General features: G+C 40.2%; 1 protein-coding gene across 1 annotated transcript in view; it reads right to left on the reverse strand.

Annotated features, from left to right (window-relative positions):
* Positions 1 to 17,702, reverse strand: part of nol6 (nucleolar protein 6 (RNA-associated)) — a 124,750-nt gene that overhangs the window by 45,622 nt on the left and 61,426 nt on the right. The window contains exon 16 of the mRNA XM_060855379.1: positions 7,335 to 7,472. Within this exon, the coding sequence (XP_060711362.1) occupies positions 7,335 to 7,472 (138 nt within the window). The remainder of the gene's footprint in view (positions 1 to 7,334; positions 7,473 to 17,702) is intronic.

Consider the following 17,702-nt stretch of genomic DNA (forward strand, 5'->3'; position numbering starts at 1 on the left):
TTAGTAGGTGAATATAACATTTTGACTTTGTTTTATTTTGATGTCGGGAGTCCATCGGTTTACAATGTTGTTTTCTCTCCTCTTTCCCAGCTCCCAGACACACACAATAACAAACAAAGGACAATACATGGGAAGTTGTCAAGACAAATTTAACTTCAGCACGTTACCTACATTAGTAAAGCAGCAACAGCAACTTGTATTTATAAAGGGTTTTTAATGTCACCAAACATTCCAAATCATAATTTGATTGTGGGGGTATTAGAGCAAATAATAAAATGTTTGTTCGAGGAGGAAGACAGATTTTAACTGTTATCTTAAAGGGAAAAAAACGAGAGTTTGATGGCGAGGTTTAGAGAGGACATGTCACAGCTTGGAGCCTGAAGCACTGCATACCAATGATGGAGTGATTAAAACCAGGATTCGCAAAATGTAGGAATGTCGATATTGCAGGGTAAGAGGAGGTTATACAGATAAAGAAGAGGGAAGTAGAATACAAGGATAAATATTTTAGAACTAAATTTTAACCAATTTGCCTCACTAGACGTCAACATAGCTTAGTGAAATGTAATTGGTGTGTGGAATTCTGTGAAAGTTAGGATGACCTCAGGTTTATGGAGACTAGAAAAAAGTCTAACCAGGAGAGCATTGGAATTGTCAAGCTGACTAGATAAATTAGGGCTGAAGCTTACAGAAGATGGCCTAGAACAGATTTTCTTTTATTCTTTCATTGGATGTGGACATTGTCAGCAAGGTCAGTATTGGTGGCTTGTGTCTAATTGTCCTTAACCAGGGAAGGACGGTATATTTACTTTCCAAAAGGAGATTAGTGAACGAGATGGGATTTACAACAATTGACAATGGTTTCCCACCTATGATCGGACTAGCTATTAAGTTCAGATCTGCCATGGTAAGATACAAGTCAAATGTCCTCAGAGCATTAACCTGGTACTGTGTAATACTAGTCTAGTGACAATACCACTATGTCATTGCTTCTCCCACATTTATGAAAGCAGAAGTAAGCAAGCTTAATGAAACTGGAGGGACCACCTTGTATTGAACTAAACGTTGGAAATAACAACAGCAAAAACAGCCCTGTCAAATCTTCAAAGTCCTCCTTACCAATATCTGGTGGGTTGGTGCCAAAAAATGAGGGAATGATCTCATTGACTAGTCAAACAACAGCCTGACATTGTCTGTGTGGTATGATTCTTTGAGTATGACTATGGCCAAGGCAAAGGCATCATCACCCTTGGATACGTTCTGCACCACTAGAAGGCAGAACTCACTGCATAGGTCTTGCTGCACTTTGGTGGCACAGTAGTATGCTATCGAGGGAGAGTTCCCTAGGAGGACCTCAATATTACCATGTACCATTCTCAGCTGATGACTCTGTACTCCTCCAAGGCACTGAAGGTGGCAAGAGCACAAAATGTACTCTCGGTGGGGGATTTCAAAGTCCATGATCAAGAGTGGCTCAGCAGCAGCACTACTGATCGGGTTCTAAAGGATTTAGCTGCTGGACTGGTCTGCAGCGGGTGGTAAGGGAAAAATAAATGGGAAAAATGTACTTGATCTCACCCTCACCAATCTGCTTTTTGGAGGTGCATTGGTCCGTAACAGTATCAGTAAGAGTGACCACCACACAGTACTTTTGAGAGACTCCTCTTTCTATTGATAATACTTTACATCATGCTTTGTGACACTATTAAGGTGCCTAAATAGACCAGACCTCAAACAGATCTAGTAACTCAAGATGTCTGAGAAATGCGTGTCCATCATCCACAAGGCACAATTCAAGAGTGTGATGAAATACTCTCCATTTGCCTGGATGAGTACAGCTCCAATAACACTCAAGAATCTTGATAACCTCCAGGATGAAGCAGCCATATGATTAAAGCATATCTACAAACATTGATCCCCTCCACCATTACTGCACTGTACGGACAATGTGCATCATCAAGGCTCCTTCAACAGTACCTTCTAAACTCTCAACCATTTCCATCTTGAAGAACAAGGGCAGCAGAAACATGTGACCACCACCCTCCTGCAAGATCCCTTCCAAGTGACTCATCATTCTGACTTGGGAAATATAATCGCTATTCCTTCTGTGTCACGGGATCAAACTCCTGGAATTCCCTTGCTAATGACATTGTGGGTCTACCCACAACACACAGACTGCAGCAGTTCAAGGTAGGATGCTCACCAACAACTTCTCAAAAGGCAACCAGGGACAGGCAACAATGCTGACCCAGCCAATGATGCCCACATTCCATGAGCAAATTAAAAAAACAGGTATGACAGACACACAATAGAGTCAAATTTGCAGGAAAGACAACAAAGGCAGTAAAGTGGAGTTGAGATAATGATCAGATCAGCCTTCATCTTATTGAAATATGAATCAGATTTAAATGACATACTCCTGCTTCTACCTTAGCACTCTGTCCGTAACCCTGAACTGACAGTCAGATTCAGGCCTCGATCTGAACTGAATGAAGCACCGAAAAATCGTGACATCCCAGTGCATGTCAGAGGTTATTAATATTGCAGTGAATAATCCACCTCTTGACTCCACACGACACAAGTCAGGAATGGAACAGAATATACTCCACTTTCCTGAATGACGACAATTTGAACACTCAAGAAACTTGACACCCTCCATGACAAAACAGCTGCTTGTTTGGCATTACATCCAGATTCAATACCTCCACCAACAATGCTCCGTAGGAATATGTGCATCAACTAAAAGATGCATGCAGCATTTCACCAAATTTCCTTGAACATCATCTTCAAAACCCACATAATTAATAGCATTGAGAACAAGATCAACAGGTGGATAGGAACTCCACCATCTTGGTTATGGTTTTGATCTTACCAATATTATTTTGGAGGAATTGTCTGCTTATCTGGGACTGCAGGTCAAAGAAGTAGTGTAACAAATTAAAGACGTGACATTTCAAAAGGAATTAATTAAAGGAAAAAGCACAAAGACAGAGAAAAAGAAAGGAAAATTCCATAACATGAAACTCACCGGATTGTGCCTGCTGATTAATTCTGAAACTCATTTCCAAATACTGCCACATTTTGCAGGTAACAATCACCATGGACACTGTTGCATCGTTTGTTTTCAGTAACTATTGTCTACAGATATTAATTTGTGTTTTAAAAAGGTTCATCTTAATGTCTTTGACTTTCTACTCCATGCATTTTTACAATTTATTGTTCTTTTATGGGAGGTGTGCATCACTGGCAATGCCCAGATCTATTACTCATCCTAAATAGTTTAGTAAACTGAGTGCCTTGCTATAATAAAAAACAAAGTGCTGGAAAAGTTCAGCAGCTCCGGCAGCATCTGTGAAGAGAGAAACAGAGCCCCATGACTCTTCTTCAGAAGCCGAAGAAAAGTCATAATGGACCCAAAATGTTAACTCTGTTTCTCTCTCCATAGATGCTGCCAAATGAGCAGAGTTTATCCAGCACCTTCTGTTTATATTCCCCAGAATGTTAGCCTGGGCTTACTAGTCTAGTAACACTACCATTATGCGAAAGCTTCTTCCCTTTTTCTCTCTCTTTCTTTTGCTGGTGTCTGTGCAACACAATGTTTCTAACTTAATAGTTAGGTGAGTTACTTCCTGACAATTCTGCAACTGTGAGCAATGACATCTGTCAAATGACATTCTCTTCCATTGGCCTTTCTTGATATGCCAAAGTGCTTGCTCCAGGTCTGAACTTGAGGGGAACAGTTCCAGGCAAACATCTTGTCATATCTTGAAACATGTTGATGAAATAAGCATTCTTTGGTCAATGTAACAGCATGACACACAATCAGTAATTGCCAAGTTGCTAATCTCAGTGGCCTCAAAGCCAAAAACAGACAAAATTCCAACAATGAGATACCAAACAAAGGGTCCTCAATCAATCACATTCAGACTTTTCTGAATACCTTTGCTGAAGATGATGTCAATACAGCTCACTGGTTGATCCTCAATTAGAGGAAATCAAGCAGGTTCTTGGGAGAAAAAAAAATGGTCAGAAATAGAACCACAAGGAATTGGTGACAAATATTTGGCAATATTCAGTTAATGCCTTACAATTAATTACGTCTGTTGAAAAGATTGTGCACATGACATAATGTGGCATAAAAAAAGAGTGCATTTGCATTTATATGGTACCTGTAAGCAGTACTTTAATATATGCATAAAATTTCAATATCAAAGTAAGAATTATTCATTGAAGCAGAATGTACGAAAAATTTGGATTGCTCACTGATCATTTAAAAGAAACTGTGGCTTAAAATCTACACAAAGTAAACATGAAAACAGATGCTGTGAGTTTTTAATACTTTGTGGAGAAACAACACAAGAAAGTTAAATTACTATGGGAAAATTTGCAAGGGTTAGCCTATAGATTCAGCAGCTGGTCTGTGCTACCTAAATTCCCAGAGTGCCCTCTATCGGGAAGAGTGCTCAGTTGTGGAAATATGGAATGCACAAATGTGTTCATTCATGCACCAAAATATTGCTATCTAAACAAAGATTAATCGTCAATTATGTTCTGTGAAAAGTAAGTTTTCTTTAAAATAATCAATAATCGCAGTCTGATTTTTTATATAGAACAGTCTCAATCTTGTTTGCACACATATACAAATAAAAACTTATTTTCTCAGAAACTTCACCCATGAACCCATTTGAGAAATTAGTTCTTCATACAAGCCAGTAAATGTTGTTTGAGATCTGAAAGATTTTCAGCCATGACTGAGACAATAATCAATGCAGGTAAGGGCAGAGGTTTTAAGGCAAAATTAAGACCCAAAGCCATGTTTTTCTCATTTTGACATTCTGCACTCCAGCACCAGATTGATATATCTGGGTAGAAGAAAGTTGTAGAAGGATTTGCAATGCCTGACAATAGCCACAATGTCCAATCCTACACTGCTTGCTGATCATACAACACAGCTACACCTGAAGGCACACAGTCTGAAAGCCCAGAGCCATCTCTTCCATCAGGAGCCAGTAAAGTATTTTCTGCTTAGCTCAATCACCACAAGACCAGTATGAATCAATACATTGCCCCTTTGCAGAAATGAGCAATGAATTCTGTTAAGAAAACTGCAGAAAGGCAATTCAAACAATGAAACATCTCCCAGAATAAGCTCTGGTAGTAAAGCTACATAGCCCTGAAGATCTGCTCAACAGCTGGTACCTGCATGGAACAGTAACATGGAAAGAAGAGGCTGCGTATAGTTCCTGATCTCAGCCAATATCCACATATGTATCAATTACAGCAAAGCAGCACGTTCAGAACCCTGTTTGACTCTTCTCTGCCTTGGTGAGTCTAGATTCAAGAAATCACAATCTCAGATCAGATAATAGCCATTTAGACATAGGATTAAGAGAAATGTCTACACTGAGAAAGGTTGCAAGAGTTCTCTACCCCAAAGAACCAAGGACACTCATTCATTAAATACATTCAAAATAGAAATCAATAAATATTTGGGCACAAAGTGAAATCAATAGGGTTAGCGTGGAAAGGCAGAGTTGAAATAGATCAGTTATGATTGCACTGAAGGGGAGAGAAGGTTCACAGGATTTAGTAAACTGTTCTAGTTCCTGTTTCTTAAGTTCTAATGAAGACCCTCAGCAATGTGGTTGACTCTTAAACACCTTCAGAAATGGCTCAGAGAACCACTCAGTTCAAGCACAATTAGGAATGGGCAATGTGTGCTGGCCTTGCTAGTGATGACCACAATCCATGCACCAATAATGAGATGAAATTGGTGGAGCTATGGATAGTGAGGAATGTTGCCAAAGAATATAACAGGATTTGTATCAGTTGGTAAGTTAGGTGGAGAAATGGCAGGTGGAGTTTAATCTGGACAAGTATGAGATAGTATTTTGGCAAGTCAGGTGCAAGAGAAAAGTATACAGAAAATGGCAGGACCCTTAAGAGCACTGATATAAAGAGGGACCTTGGGATGCAAGTGCATAGCTCCCTGAAAGTAGTAATGCAAGTGGATATGGTGGTATGAACCTATATGGCAAGCTAGCCTTCATAGATAATGTCTTTTATACTCAGTGCCCTTAAGTCATGTTACAGCTATGTAAGACTTTGGTTAGATCATATTTGGGGTATTGCATGCAGTTCTGGTCAACACACTATAGAATGGATGTGGGTTTTCGTCGACGGCACTGAATAGTTTTACTAGGATGTTGCATGGATTAGCATATGAGCTATAAGGAGAGATTAGACAAACTTGGATTGTTTTCACTAAAACGTTAGAGAGGATAAGGGATGATTCAGTAGAAATGTATAAAATTTTGAGAAACATGGATAGGGTGGAGAGTACTAGGGGCCATAGGTTTAAGGAGAGAGAGAAAAAATTTAGAAGGAGATGTGCGAGACAAGCTTTTTTCTTTAAAACAGAGGGTGGTAGGTGTTTGAATCTGCTGCCAGGAGAGGTGGTAAGAGCAGATAGAATAGCAATGTTTAAGAGGTATTTAGACAGACAAATGAAAAGGCAGGGAAGAGATGGTTATGGACCACATACAGATTCAGTTTTATAGAATCCACACAGTGTGGAAGCAGGCCATTTAGTCCATCAAGTCCACATCAACCCTCCAAAGAGCATTCCATCCGGACCCACTCCTCTATCCTATCCCTGTAACCTTATGGCTAATCCAGCTAGCCTTCACATTCCTGGTCACTATGGGCAATTTAGTATGGCCAATCCACCTAACTTGCACATCTTTGGACTGTGGGTTGTGACGCTGTGAGACAAATAGTGCTTTATTCCTGATGAAGGGCTTTTGCCCGAAATGTCGATTTTACTGCTCTTTGGATGCTGCCCGAACTGCTGCACTCTTCCAACACCACAAACCAGAATCTGGTTTCTAGCATCTGCAGTCATTGTTTTTACCTAATAGTGCTAACCATTGAGCCACTATGCTGCTCATTTAGAATGGCATCATGATTGGCACAGGTATGGGGAGCTGAAGGACCTGTTCCTGTACTGTATTATTCTATAACAACAAAAAGAAAAAGAAAATAAAACATTGAGGAACGTAACTCAAATCAAAATTTTAGGCTTCAGCCTTGCTTCTCTTTCTCAAGAATCAGTGCTGCATAGCAGGAAGCACATGGGAACTGTACCAGAGTGGAACAGAATTTGACCAAGAACTCCTGGTTGCTTTGCACATAATAACCACAAGCAACAATTTAAAACTATGAACACCGCAGCAACTTGCTCGACAACATATGACCTTAGACTGGAAATTCCTGCACTGGTCAATTTAACACATTCTTCATAACATAGTGAAATTTGCAAAATACCAACTTACTTCTGTGAATCGGAACACAGGGTGTATCCCTTGGACTGATGTGACATTCAAAGGAAGTCCATTGAGATTCCAAAGTTTGCGGCTCAGGTCATCGTATGACTGCACAACACTAATGTTCCTCTCCTCCGACCCTGCAGACTGAAGTAGAAGGTGCAAACTTGAATGCATCATGAATCAAAAGAAAATAATGTACTGTTATTAAATGATGACTGATTCTTACTCATTCCTGTTTGTGCTTTGTTACTTTAAAAAATATACTGCTTTCAGAGCTGGATACGCTAATGAGCAAAAGACTTGTATGAAACCATGTGGGCAATTCAGCAGAAGCATTTGAGAAGCAAGATTTGTACATAACCACAAACTATAATTTGAACTGTTACAAAACCAGAGTGTGATTTTCCAAGTAAACTGAATCCACGTAACCTAATCTGTTTTAATTATCAAGCACACAAGAAATAGAACATCGATAACCTTCAGAACATCATAAGAACTTGGAAGTGCATGGTAAAATAGGGCAGAATCAGCACAGTTTCATCAGGGGAGGTTATGCCCTGACAAATCTGTTAGAATCCTTTGAGAAGGTAACAAGTAAGTTAGACAAAAGAGAGCCAGTTGATGAGCTCGATTTGCATTTCCAGAGAGAACTTGACAAGGTGCTGCACAGGAGGCTGCTTAATAAAATAGAAGTCCACGGTGCTAGGGACAAGGCTGGATAGAGGATTGGATGACTGGCAAAAGACAGAAAGTAGACAAAGTGATCTTCTCCAGGATGGCAGCCAGTGACTAATGTAGTTCCACAGGGGTCAGTGTTGGGACCACAATTATTCATGTTACACATTAAATGATCTGGATGAAGGAACTCAGGGCACTGTTGCAGAGTTTGCAGTTGACACAAAGATAGGTAGAGAGACAGGCTGTGTTGAGGAAGTGGGATGCTGCTGAAGGACTTGGACAGGCTAGGAGAGTGAGCAAAGAAATGGCAGATAGAATACAATGGGAAAAGCGTAGGGTTATGCATTCTGGAATGAATTTTAGAGGCAAAGACTATTTTCTTAACAGGGAAAGGCTTTGGAATTCTGAAGCACAGAATGTCTTAGGAGTCCTAGTTCAGGACTCTCTTAAGGTCAACATGCAGGTTCAGGTCACAGTCAGGAAGGTAAATGCAATGTTAGCATTCACTTTAAAAGAGCTCAAAAACAAGAGGGGAAATGTACTGCTGAGGTTGCAGAAGGCTCTGGTTAGCTCGCATTTGGAATACTGTGAACAGTTTGGGGTCTCATATGTAAGGTGGATGTGCTGGTGTTAGAGGGGGTCTAGAGAAGATTTACAAAATGATCTTATCATATGAGAAGCAGTTCAGGATGCTGGAACTGTATTTGATGGAGCTTAAAAGGATAATGGGTATCTCACTGAAACTTACTAAGAAGCCTGGATGAAGAGATGATGTTTCCACTAGTAGGGGAAACTAGGATTCAAGAGCACAGTCTCAGGGTGAACCGAGGGAAGGAGGAAGTTCTTCAACCACTGGATGGTGACTCTCTGGAACTCATTGCTGCAGTGGGCTGTGAAGCCAAATTATTTAGTATATTTAAGACAGAGATAGATAGGTTCTTGATTGGTATAGGGATCAAGAATTACCCAGAGAAGGCAGGAGAATGGGGTTGAGAAACATAACTGCCATGACTGAATGGCTTAGCAGATGGATGGGATGAATAGCCTAATTCTGCTCCAATAAGGGTCAATCACAGCTATTGGAAAACATGGTGTATATCTATCAGAAATTAAAAACAAAAGATTCTAACAGCTTTTATACACACATAAAATGAAAATAACTTAGAAGTAAAGAAATTATTACAGTAGAATGAGGAAATGACAGCAGCATTGAATAAATAATTTGTGGATATATACAAAATAGAAGTTACAAGTTACATGCCAGAAATAAAGGGGGATAAAGGATTGCAGCAATTACCATTTGCTGTCAAAAATGTTGGGGAAAACTTAAGGAACTAAAGTCCAATAAATCTCCAGGACGTGCTCACCTAGATCCGAGAGTTCAAAAGCAAAAGCCAGTAGCTGAAGAGATAGTGGATGCATTGGTTATGGTTTTCCATCCCAGCAGATTGGAATTAGCAAATACAAATACAACATTAGAATTCAAAAAAGGAAATTAAATAGAAAATACAGACCAGTTCGTGTGACATCAGTCATCAGAAAGTGCTGGAACCTGTGACTAAGTCAGTCTTGACAAAAAATTGAAGTATGATTCAAAATGTTAACATGATCTTCAAAAAGGAAATCACATTTAACAACTTTGTTTTTTAAAGCTGCATTTCGTGAATGGACAAAGATATACCAGTGGATGTTGTATATGAGACTTTTCAAGGTCATAATATGCAAGGGCTCAGGGATTTGAAGTAACATATGAGCATGGACATTGGATTGGTTAAAAACAGGCAGAAAGGAATAGGAATATATGGGCATTTTTGAGTTGGCAAGGTGCAATTAGTGGAATGCTGCAAGGATCAGTGCTGAAGCTTCAGTTATTTTCAATCTATATTAATGACTTAGATAAAGAACTAGAAGGCAGTGTACCTAATTTTATTGAGAATAGAGCATTTGAGGGAATGCAAGCTGAGAGGAGACAAAAAAGCTGCAAAGAGATATAGGCAAGTTAAATAATTGGACAACAAAGTGGAAAATTAAGCATAATGTGGGCAAGTTGGAGGTTAGCTGCTTTCAGTTCTGATGAAGAGTCACCCAACTTGAAACGTTAACTCTGTTTTCTCTCCACAGATGCTGCAAGACATGTTGAGTGCCTCCAGAAATGTGTGTTTTTGTGTGTTTAAGATTCTGAAGGGACTTGACAAGATGGTTACGGAGGTGGTTTCAACTGATTGGTAGATCTGGACTGTGAGGCAAGTCACAATACAAAGCGTTGGTCATTTAAGTTTGAAAACACTAAACAGACATATGTTCATACACTGAAGTACTTTTTGGCATGGCAATTAAGGAATTTGTTTGCTCCTGGTCTCAAATCGGAATGTGCATGTGATAAATAACTTTAGCAACATTAAATCTCTGTGAAAAACATTAAAGTGCAGTTTAATTTATTTTTCTCAGCAGCTATCGGTCTCAGGGTGCTTAGCCAGTCAATTTCAACAGCATTGCCAAGAGCAATAGCTCCCATCAGTTCAGCCCTGCCACCTGGAGGAGGTCCCACTCACTACAAATTGAATAAAATCATCAGTATGTGGGCAGCACAGTGGTTAGCACTGCTGCCTCACAGCACCAGAGACCCGGGTCCAATTCCCACCTTAGGCGACTGACCGTGTGGAGTTTGCACATTCTCCCTGTGTCCGTGTGGGTTTCCTCCCACAGTCCAAACATGTGCAGGTGAGGTGAATTGGCCATGCTAAATTGCCCATAGTATTAGGTGTCGGGCAATGGGTCTGGGTGGGTGGCAGGTTGGTGTGGACTTGTTGGGCCAAAGGGCCTGTTTCCACACTGTAAGTAATCTAAACTAAACATTTAGTGGGCGGCACTGTGGCACAGTGGTTAGCACTGCTGTCTCAGCGCCTGAGACCCGCGTTCAATTCCCGACTCAGGCGACTGACTGTGTGGAGTTTGCACGTTCTCCCCGTGTCTGCGTGGGTTTCCTCCAGGTGCTCCGGTTTCCTCCCACAGTCCAAAGATGTGTGGGTCAGGTGAATTCGCCATGCTAAATTGCCCGCAGTGTTAGGTAAGGGGTAAACGTAGCGGTATGGGTGGGTTGCGCTTTGGCGGGTCGGTGTGGACTTGTTGGGCCGAAGGGCCCGTTCCCACACTAAGTAATCTAATCTAAAATACCATTCTTTCAAAATTCTCTTCAGTGCGCAGATCAACAATAGATATTTATTTTGCACATTTAACGTAATAAAATGATCTATGCCACCTCACAGGAGCATTATAATAAAGGACATGGCACCAAGATACATAAGATGATGTTTTGTCAGATGACCAAAAGACAAATGGCCTGGTCAAAGAAAAAACAGCCAATGCCTTCAGGACAGAATATTTAAGTGCACAAAAAAAAATACACTTCTTTTTTTCCATTACCTGCAACTACACGCTAACAATAAGACAGTAAACCTCTGATTTTTTTTTGTCTCAATTCATTGGATAACTCAATGCAGCTTCATTTTAAGCTAAATCAAAAATCTTTTTTGTGTGTTTGCATGTATGTCTGTGCATAGGAATTTGGAAAAGTAAAGGGAGCGGTTTGCCAGATCAGGATGATACCTGACACATTCCTCACACCAGGGAGTATTTTCAGGGGCAAGCTGGGAATAAGACAGGCCATCTGCTCCATGGAGACAGACAATCATTGCTTCCAAAAATTACTGGATTATTGATAAGTACCACAGAATTTGTAAACTGCTAAACATTACATTCCTATTCAAAAAAAGGAGAAAGGCAAAATGTGAGTAACTACTGGCTGACTTGCCTAACATCCATTGTTGGAAAAGTATTGGAATAATTTATTAAGGAAACATTTGGAAAATCATAATCTAATCAAGCAAAGTCAGCATGGCTTCATGAAAGGGAAATGGTGTCTGACTAATTTATTAGAATTTTTTGAAGAAATCTTAACCAGAGTAGGTAGAGGGGAACCAGTAGATGTGTGTATTTAGACTTCCAGAACACACTTGTCAAGGTACCTCACAAAATGTTAAATTGGAAGATAAAAGCCCACAATGCTGGAGGTAATATATTGCCATGGACAGAGAATTAACTAATAGTCAGGGAAGAGTGGGAAACAGGTTCTTTTTCAGGTTCAAGAATTCTCTCCCTAGTGGCATTGTTGGTCAACCTACAGCATGTGGGCTGCAACAGTTCACAAAGGCAGCTCATTATCACCTTCTCAAAGGCAACTAGGGATAGGCAATTAATGCTGGCCATCCAGTGATACTTATGTTTCACAAATGAATGGAAAAAAAAACAAAAAAGGGTTGACGACGTGACCAGTGGGGTTCCATAGTGATAAGTGTCAGGATCACAACTGTTTCCGATATATCACTACAATGAAGGAAAGAAGCGAATTTTCCACAGCCAAATTTGCAGATGACGCAAAGGCAGGTTGCGAGATATAAACAGTCTACAGAGAGATGTTTAAAAGGATAAATAAGTAGGCAAGAAGTTGACAAATGCATTTGTTCATTTTGCAAGTCATAGAGAGTCATAGTCATACAGCATGGAAACGGACTCTGCCAACCAGGTTTCTTAAATTGAACTAGTCCCATTTGCTTGCATTTGGCCCATATCCCTCAAAAGCTTTCATATTCATGTATAGTTCCAAATGTCATTTCAATATGTAATTGTATCTGCCTCTACCACTTCCTTTGGCAGCTCATTCCACACACGCACCACTCTCTGCATGAAAAAGTTGCCCCTCGGGTCCTTTTTATATCTTTGCCCTCTCACCTTAAACCTTTGGGCGGCATGGTGGCACAGTGGTTAGCACTGCCGCCTCACAGCGCCTGAGACCCGGATTCAATTCCACCCTCAGGAAACTGTCTGCATGGAGTTTGCACATTTTACTCATGTCTACTTGGGTTTCCTCTGGGTGCTCTGCATTCCTCCCACAGTCCAAAGATGTGCAGGCTAGGCAAATTAGCCATGGGAAATGCTGGGTTATAGAGACAAGGTACTGAGTAGGTTTGATTGGAATGCTCTTCAGAGGATTGGTGTGGACTCAATGGACCAAATGACCTGTAGAGATTTGATGATTCTAAGCATACAAGAGCATTATTTAAAGGGAGAAAACTGAAGAAGCTGGAGTATACTTGAGCACAAAACACAAAGCTAGCATACAGGTGCAGCAAGTAATTAGGAAGTCGAATGGAATTTTGGCCCTTATCTCAAGTGGGTTGGAGTATAAGAAGAGAGAGTTCTTAATGCAACCTTACAAGGTACCGCTAAACCACAGTTGGAATTCTTTTGAGCAGTTTTAATCCCCTTAAAGATTTCATTTTAGTAAGGCAGTTCAGAAAAGGTTCACTAGGTTGAATCCCTGGTACAGAGGGATTGTCTGAGGAGTAAAAGCTAAGCAGGTTGGGACTTGACTCACTGGAGTTTAGAAGAATTATCTCATTGTAACATTTGGGGAGAGTCATACTGCATGGAAACAGACCACTCGGTCTAACTAGTCCACACCAACCATGTTCCCAAACTAAAGTAGTCCTGCATTTGGCCCATATCCCTTCAAACGTTTCCTATTCATGTACTTATCCAAATGGGGGATTCAAATGCTAAATCCTGAACACATTAGATGACATTGGCAAAGAGCCTGTGGCATTACAACTGAAGCACTGTGCTTTTGTGGTCTGTAAAGTGCGACACAAATAAATTCAATCACAATCTTTGAAACAATATTGAATATTTTGTAGGGCTACAAGAGCATGGGTTTGGAACTAAACAGCTTTGCCACTGACATACAGATTCAGCTGTGTGAACCATCTAGCAGATGCAGAGCAGCAACTCATCAAGGATTCTTCGATAGCACCTCCAGACCAGTGATTTTTAACTCCAAGTAGGACAAAGACAGCAGATGCATGGAAGCATCAACAGACTTGGAAGCATATCGCCATTCCCTCTGCATCATTAGGTCAAAATCTAGAAGTCCCTGCCTTACTGTATTATGAGTGCATCCACACTCCACGAAGTACAGTTGTTCTAGTTGACTGTTTACCACTATCCTCCCACAGCAATTACGGATGGGCAATAAACACTGTGCAGCCAGCAACATCCACTTCCCACGAAACAATTCAAAAACATTACAGAGCTCCTCCAAAGAGCTAACATGGACATGATGCATGGAATAGCATCCTGCGGTGGGGCCTGAAACCTGCTTTTAATTCTATGATTACCAGGTTAGCTTTGATGCAGTCAAATAGAAAGGATCTATTATAGAACATTTGCTGCTAGAATGCAGGTTTTCTTTTTTTTTCTCTGCCGATAAGATGATGTTATTCAAATAAAGCTAGTTTTTAATGTGACAGCAGAATCAACATAAGGAAACAATTAACCATCACTACAATAACTAATATTATGCTCCCAGCTGGGATTGCAAAAATAGCTGAACCAGGATATTTATTTGAAACAGTGTTTCAATCCAATCAACATTCATACATTCTAGCTGCAGATGTGCAGAGGATGCTCTTAATTTTATTCTAATTTTTGAGGAGATAGAGAATATTCAATTGGAAGCAGTTTGTGCATTTATCCAACTCTCTTTTCATTTGCTGCAATTGTGACAAAACCCTTGCTTACATCTTTCTCTGTATCAGACTGGTTTCCATGAGTGACACAAGATCTTGTGTTCTCAGTCAGAGAAATTAAATTCTAATCCCAATGCAGTGGATAATTAGAGCAGTTGAGATGAACTGAAGACAGCAGTTGATGATCTTGATGTACACAGACTCATGATAAACAGAAGGTGTTAATGGGTGCAAAATTTTTAATGAGATAGAAGACAGGACAAAAAAAAACTCATGGACAAAGAAAATAGATAAACTGCAGAGAATCAAACAGCATATGTTTCAGAAATCTGCTGGAAAATGAAGTGTATCAAGTGGACCAAGTGTCTCTGGGATAATGTGGTTAAGTGCGACCATAATAAGGTTTATTTTATTAACGGGACAAAGCAAGAAACACACCAATGTATAAACATTTATGTTGCAAGACATTAATTTCAATGCAATGAGGGGGGGATCTAGCTAGGATAAAATGAAATTAGGGACCGACAGTACAAATTGTAATGAAACAATGGGTGATCTTTAAAGGAAGAGATGCTCAAGGACAGACTAGGTATATACCATCAAGGGTACAAAGTAAGAGAGCAAAAAATGGAGATAGAGATGATGCTGAAAATGTGTTGCTGGAAAAGCGCAGCAGGTCAGGCAGCATCGAAGGAGAATCGACGTTTCGGGCATGAGCCCTTCTCCTGAAGAAAGGCTCATGCCCGAAATGTCGATTCTCCTTCTCCTTGGTTGCTGCCTGACCTGCTGCGCTTTTCCAGCAACACATTTTCAGCTCTGATCTCCAGCATCTGCAGTCCTCACTTTCTCCTCGATAGAGATGATGATCAAGGAAAAAAAGGACGGTGTATATTTTGCATCAGATGAATTCTTCAAGAAACTAGAATAGGATTGAAAGTTTGCGAAAGGAAGTGGGGGTGCCTATAGTGGAGGGACTTACTTTAATCTCTCAAATATCACTAAGTATGGAGGAGATGCTAGAACAAAATGGAGGAGGTGCGGTAGAGCCTAATTGAATTTAAAAAATCTAGTTTAACAACAGAAAGCAATGAGTCATGATGGATAGACTGGAAGATGGTAGATAATGGTCAAGTCAGTGTTAGGATCATTGCTTGTTTTTCAAAAACATATGGCTTAAATCTTGGAAATGACATCAGGAAAACTTTAAAACTGTGCCAATTACACCAAATCTTGAAAGAGTGGTAGTGAGGATGGTATAAGTCACCTGCAATAGGGTGTTTATGGTTAACAGAATGAACAGATGAGTGGCAGATGAAATTTAACACAATAGTGCGAAGTGATGCATTTTGGCAAAGGGATGGGGAGAGGCAATGTAGACCGAATGGGTTCCTTTGCTTTAGAATTACCCCATAAGTGCATTTGCAATCTGTGCAGATGGCAGGACATATTGCGAATGCGGTTCTCAAAATATATGGTATTATGGGTTTCATAAATACAGAGACTGAGTAGGAAAACAAAAAGCACTTGAGTTATGCTGAATTTTTATAAAATACTGATCATGTTCCAACCAGAGCACTATAACAGTTCAAATTTGAGAGGGTGCACAGAAAGATAACAAAATAATTCCAGAGATTTTGGAAAAACTGAGGTTGTTCTCCATGGAACAAAAAAAGATTGAGGGAGATTTGCTAGAGATGTATAAGGTTTTGACAGGTTTAGATATGTATATAAAGAAAAAGTCTTCTCACTGACTGATATACAAGGACTGTAGGGCACAGAGATTTAAGATTTTGGGCAGGAGAAATAAAAGCAAGATTTTTTTTTAAACCAGCAAGTGGTAAATGATCTGAAATTTGCTGCCCATGGTCAAACTAGAAAAAACAATTATTTCAAAAGGAAAGTGGATGGACATGTGATAAGGGGAGCTGAGCAGGGAAGTAGGACTGAATGGCATGAAGTAACAAATATATCATTGACTTCAATATGCCAGTTCAGCCTTCAGTTGACAGAGGAAATTACTATTTGAGGAATAGGATCTCAATCCCAGAGTATGGTCATGGTTTACTGAACAGCAGTACCAAACAGCCCTGCATTACCAAATTTATCAGAAATTTGGGACAACCTAAAGCAAACACCACAGAGGACTACAATAGTATGACCAGCATCCCCTAGAGAAAATCCTGGAACTGCAATGTCAAGAAATGCAGTTCTACAGCAGCATCCTGAAGGATCAGAACAATCTGCCTATAATCAAGGCAGCAATCACTCAAAACCATCTCTCACAGCAGGACATGTTGTTTGTATGGCTGACACCAAAAGTCCAAAGTAATTGCTGTACTTGGAGCTCGGGCCTGGAAACAGACTCCTCAGAGGACAGTGGAAACACTTTAAAGATGTCAATAAAACATCCCAGATGTCAAATATCCCTGCCAACTAATGGGAACTCCTGGCTCCAGATTGACGAAAATGAAGAAAGCTTGTTCTGAAGGCCTTCAAGCACTTCAAGAGACCCTGTCAGAAACATACAAAGGCAAAAATCAATGTGTTGGAGGGTAGGCACAAACCTCCAAATATCCTTCAAGAATTGGCTGTCACTCGATTATTTTTATATTCACTGAGGGGGATGTGATATTGCCAGCTGTTGGATATTGCTGGCTAGATTAGCATTTATTGCCCATTCCTAAATGCTATCAAGAGGTGAGCTGCCTTCGTGAATCACTACAGACCAACCCATATTGTCACCAGGGAGAGAATTTCCAGGATTTGAGTCAGACACAAGTCAGGATGGAACTTGCTGGTGATGTTCCCACGTATCTGCTGCCCTTGTTTTTCTGAATGGTAGTGGTTATGAGTTTGGAAGGTGCTACCTAATAACTTAGGTGAATTTCTCCAGTGCATCTTGCAGATAGTATATACTTCTGCTATTGAGCATCAGTGGTGTAAGGAGTGGGTGATTGTAGATATAGTTCCAGTCAAGTGGGCTGCTTTGTCCTGAATAATATCAAGATTCTTCGATGTTGAGAGCATTACATCACAACCCTGACTTGTCCCTTCTAAATGATGGGCAGGCTTTGGCGACTCAGGAGGTGAATTATTCACTGTAGGACTCAGC

This window comes from Hemiscyllium ocellatum, chromosome 1 (genome assembly GCF_020745735.1).
Source record: "Hemiscyllium ocellatum isolate sHemOce1 chromosome 1, sHemOce1.pat.X.cur, whole genome shotgun sequence".
Taxonomy (NCBI): Eukaryota; Metazoa; Chordata; class Chondrichthyes; order Orectolobiformes; family Hemiscylliidae; genus Hemiscyllium; species Hemiscyllium ocellatum.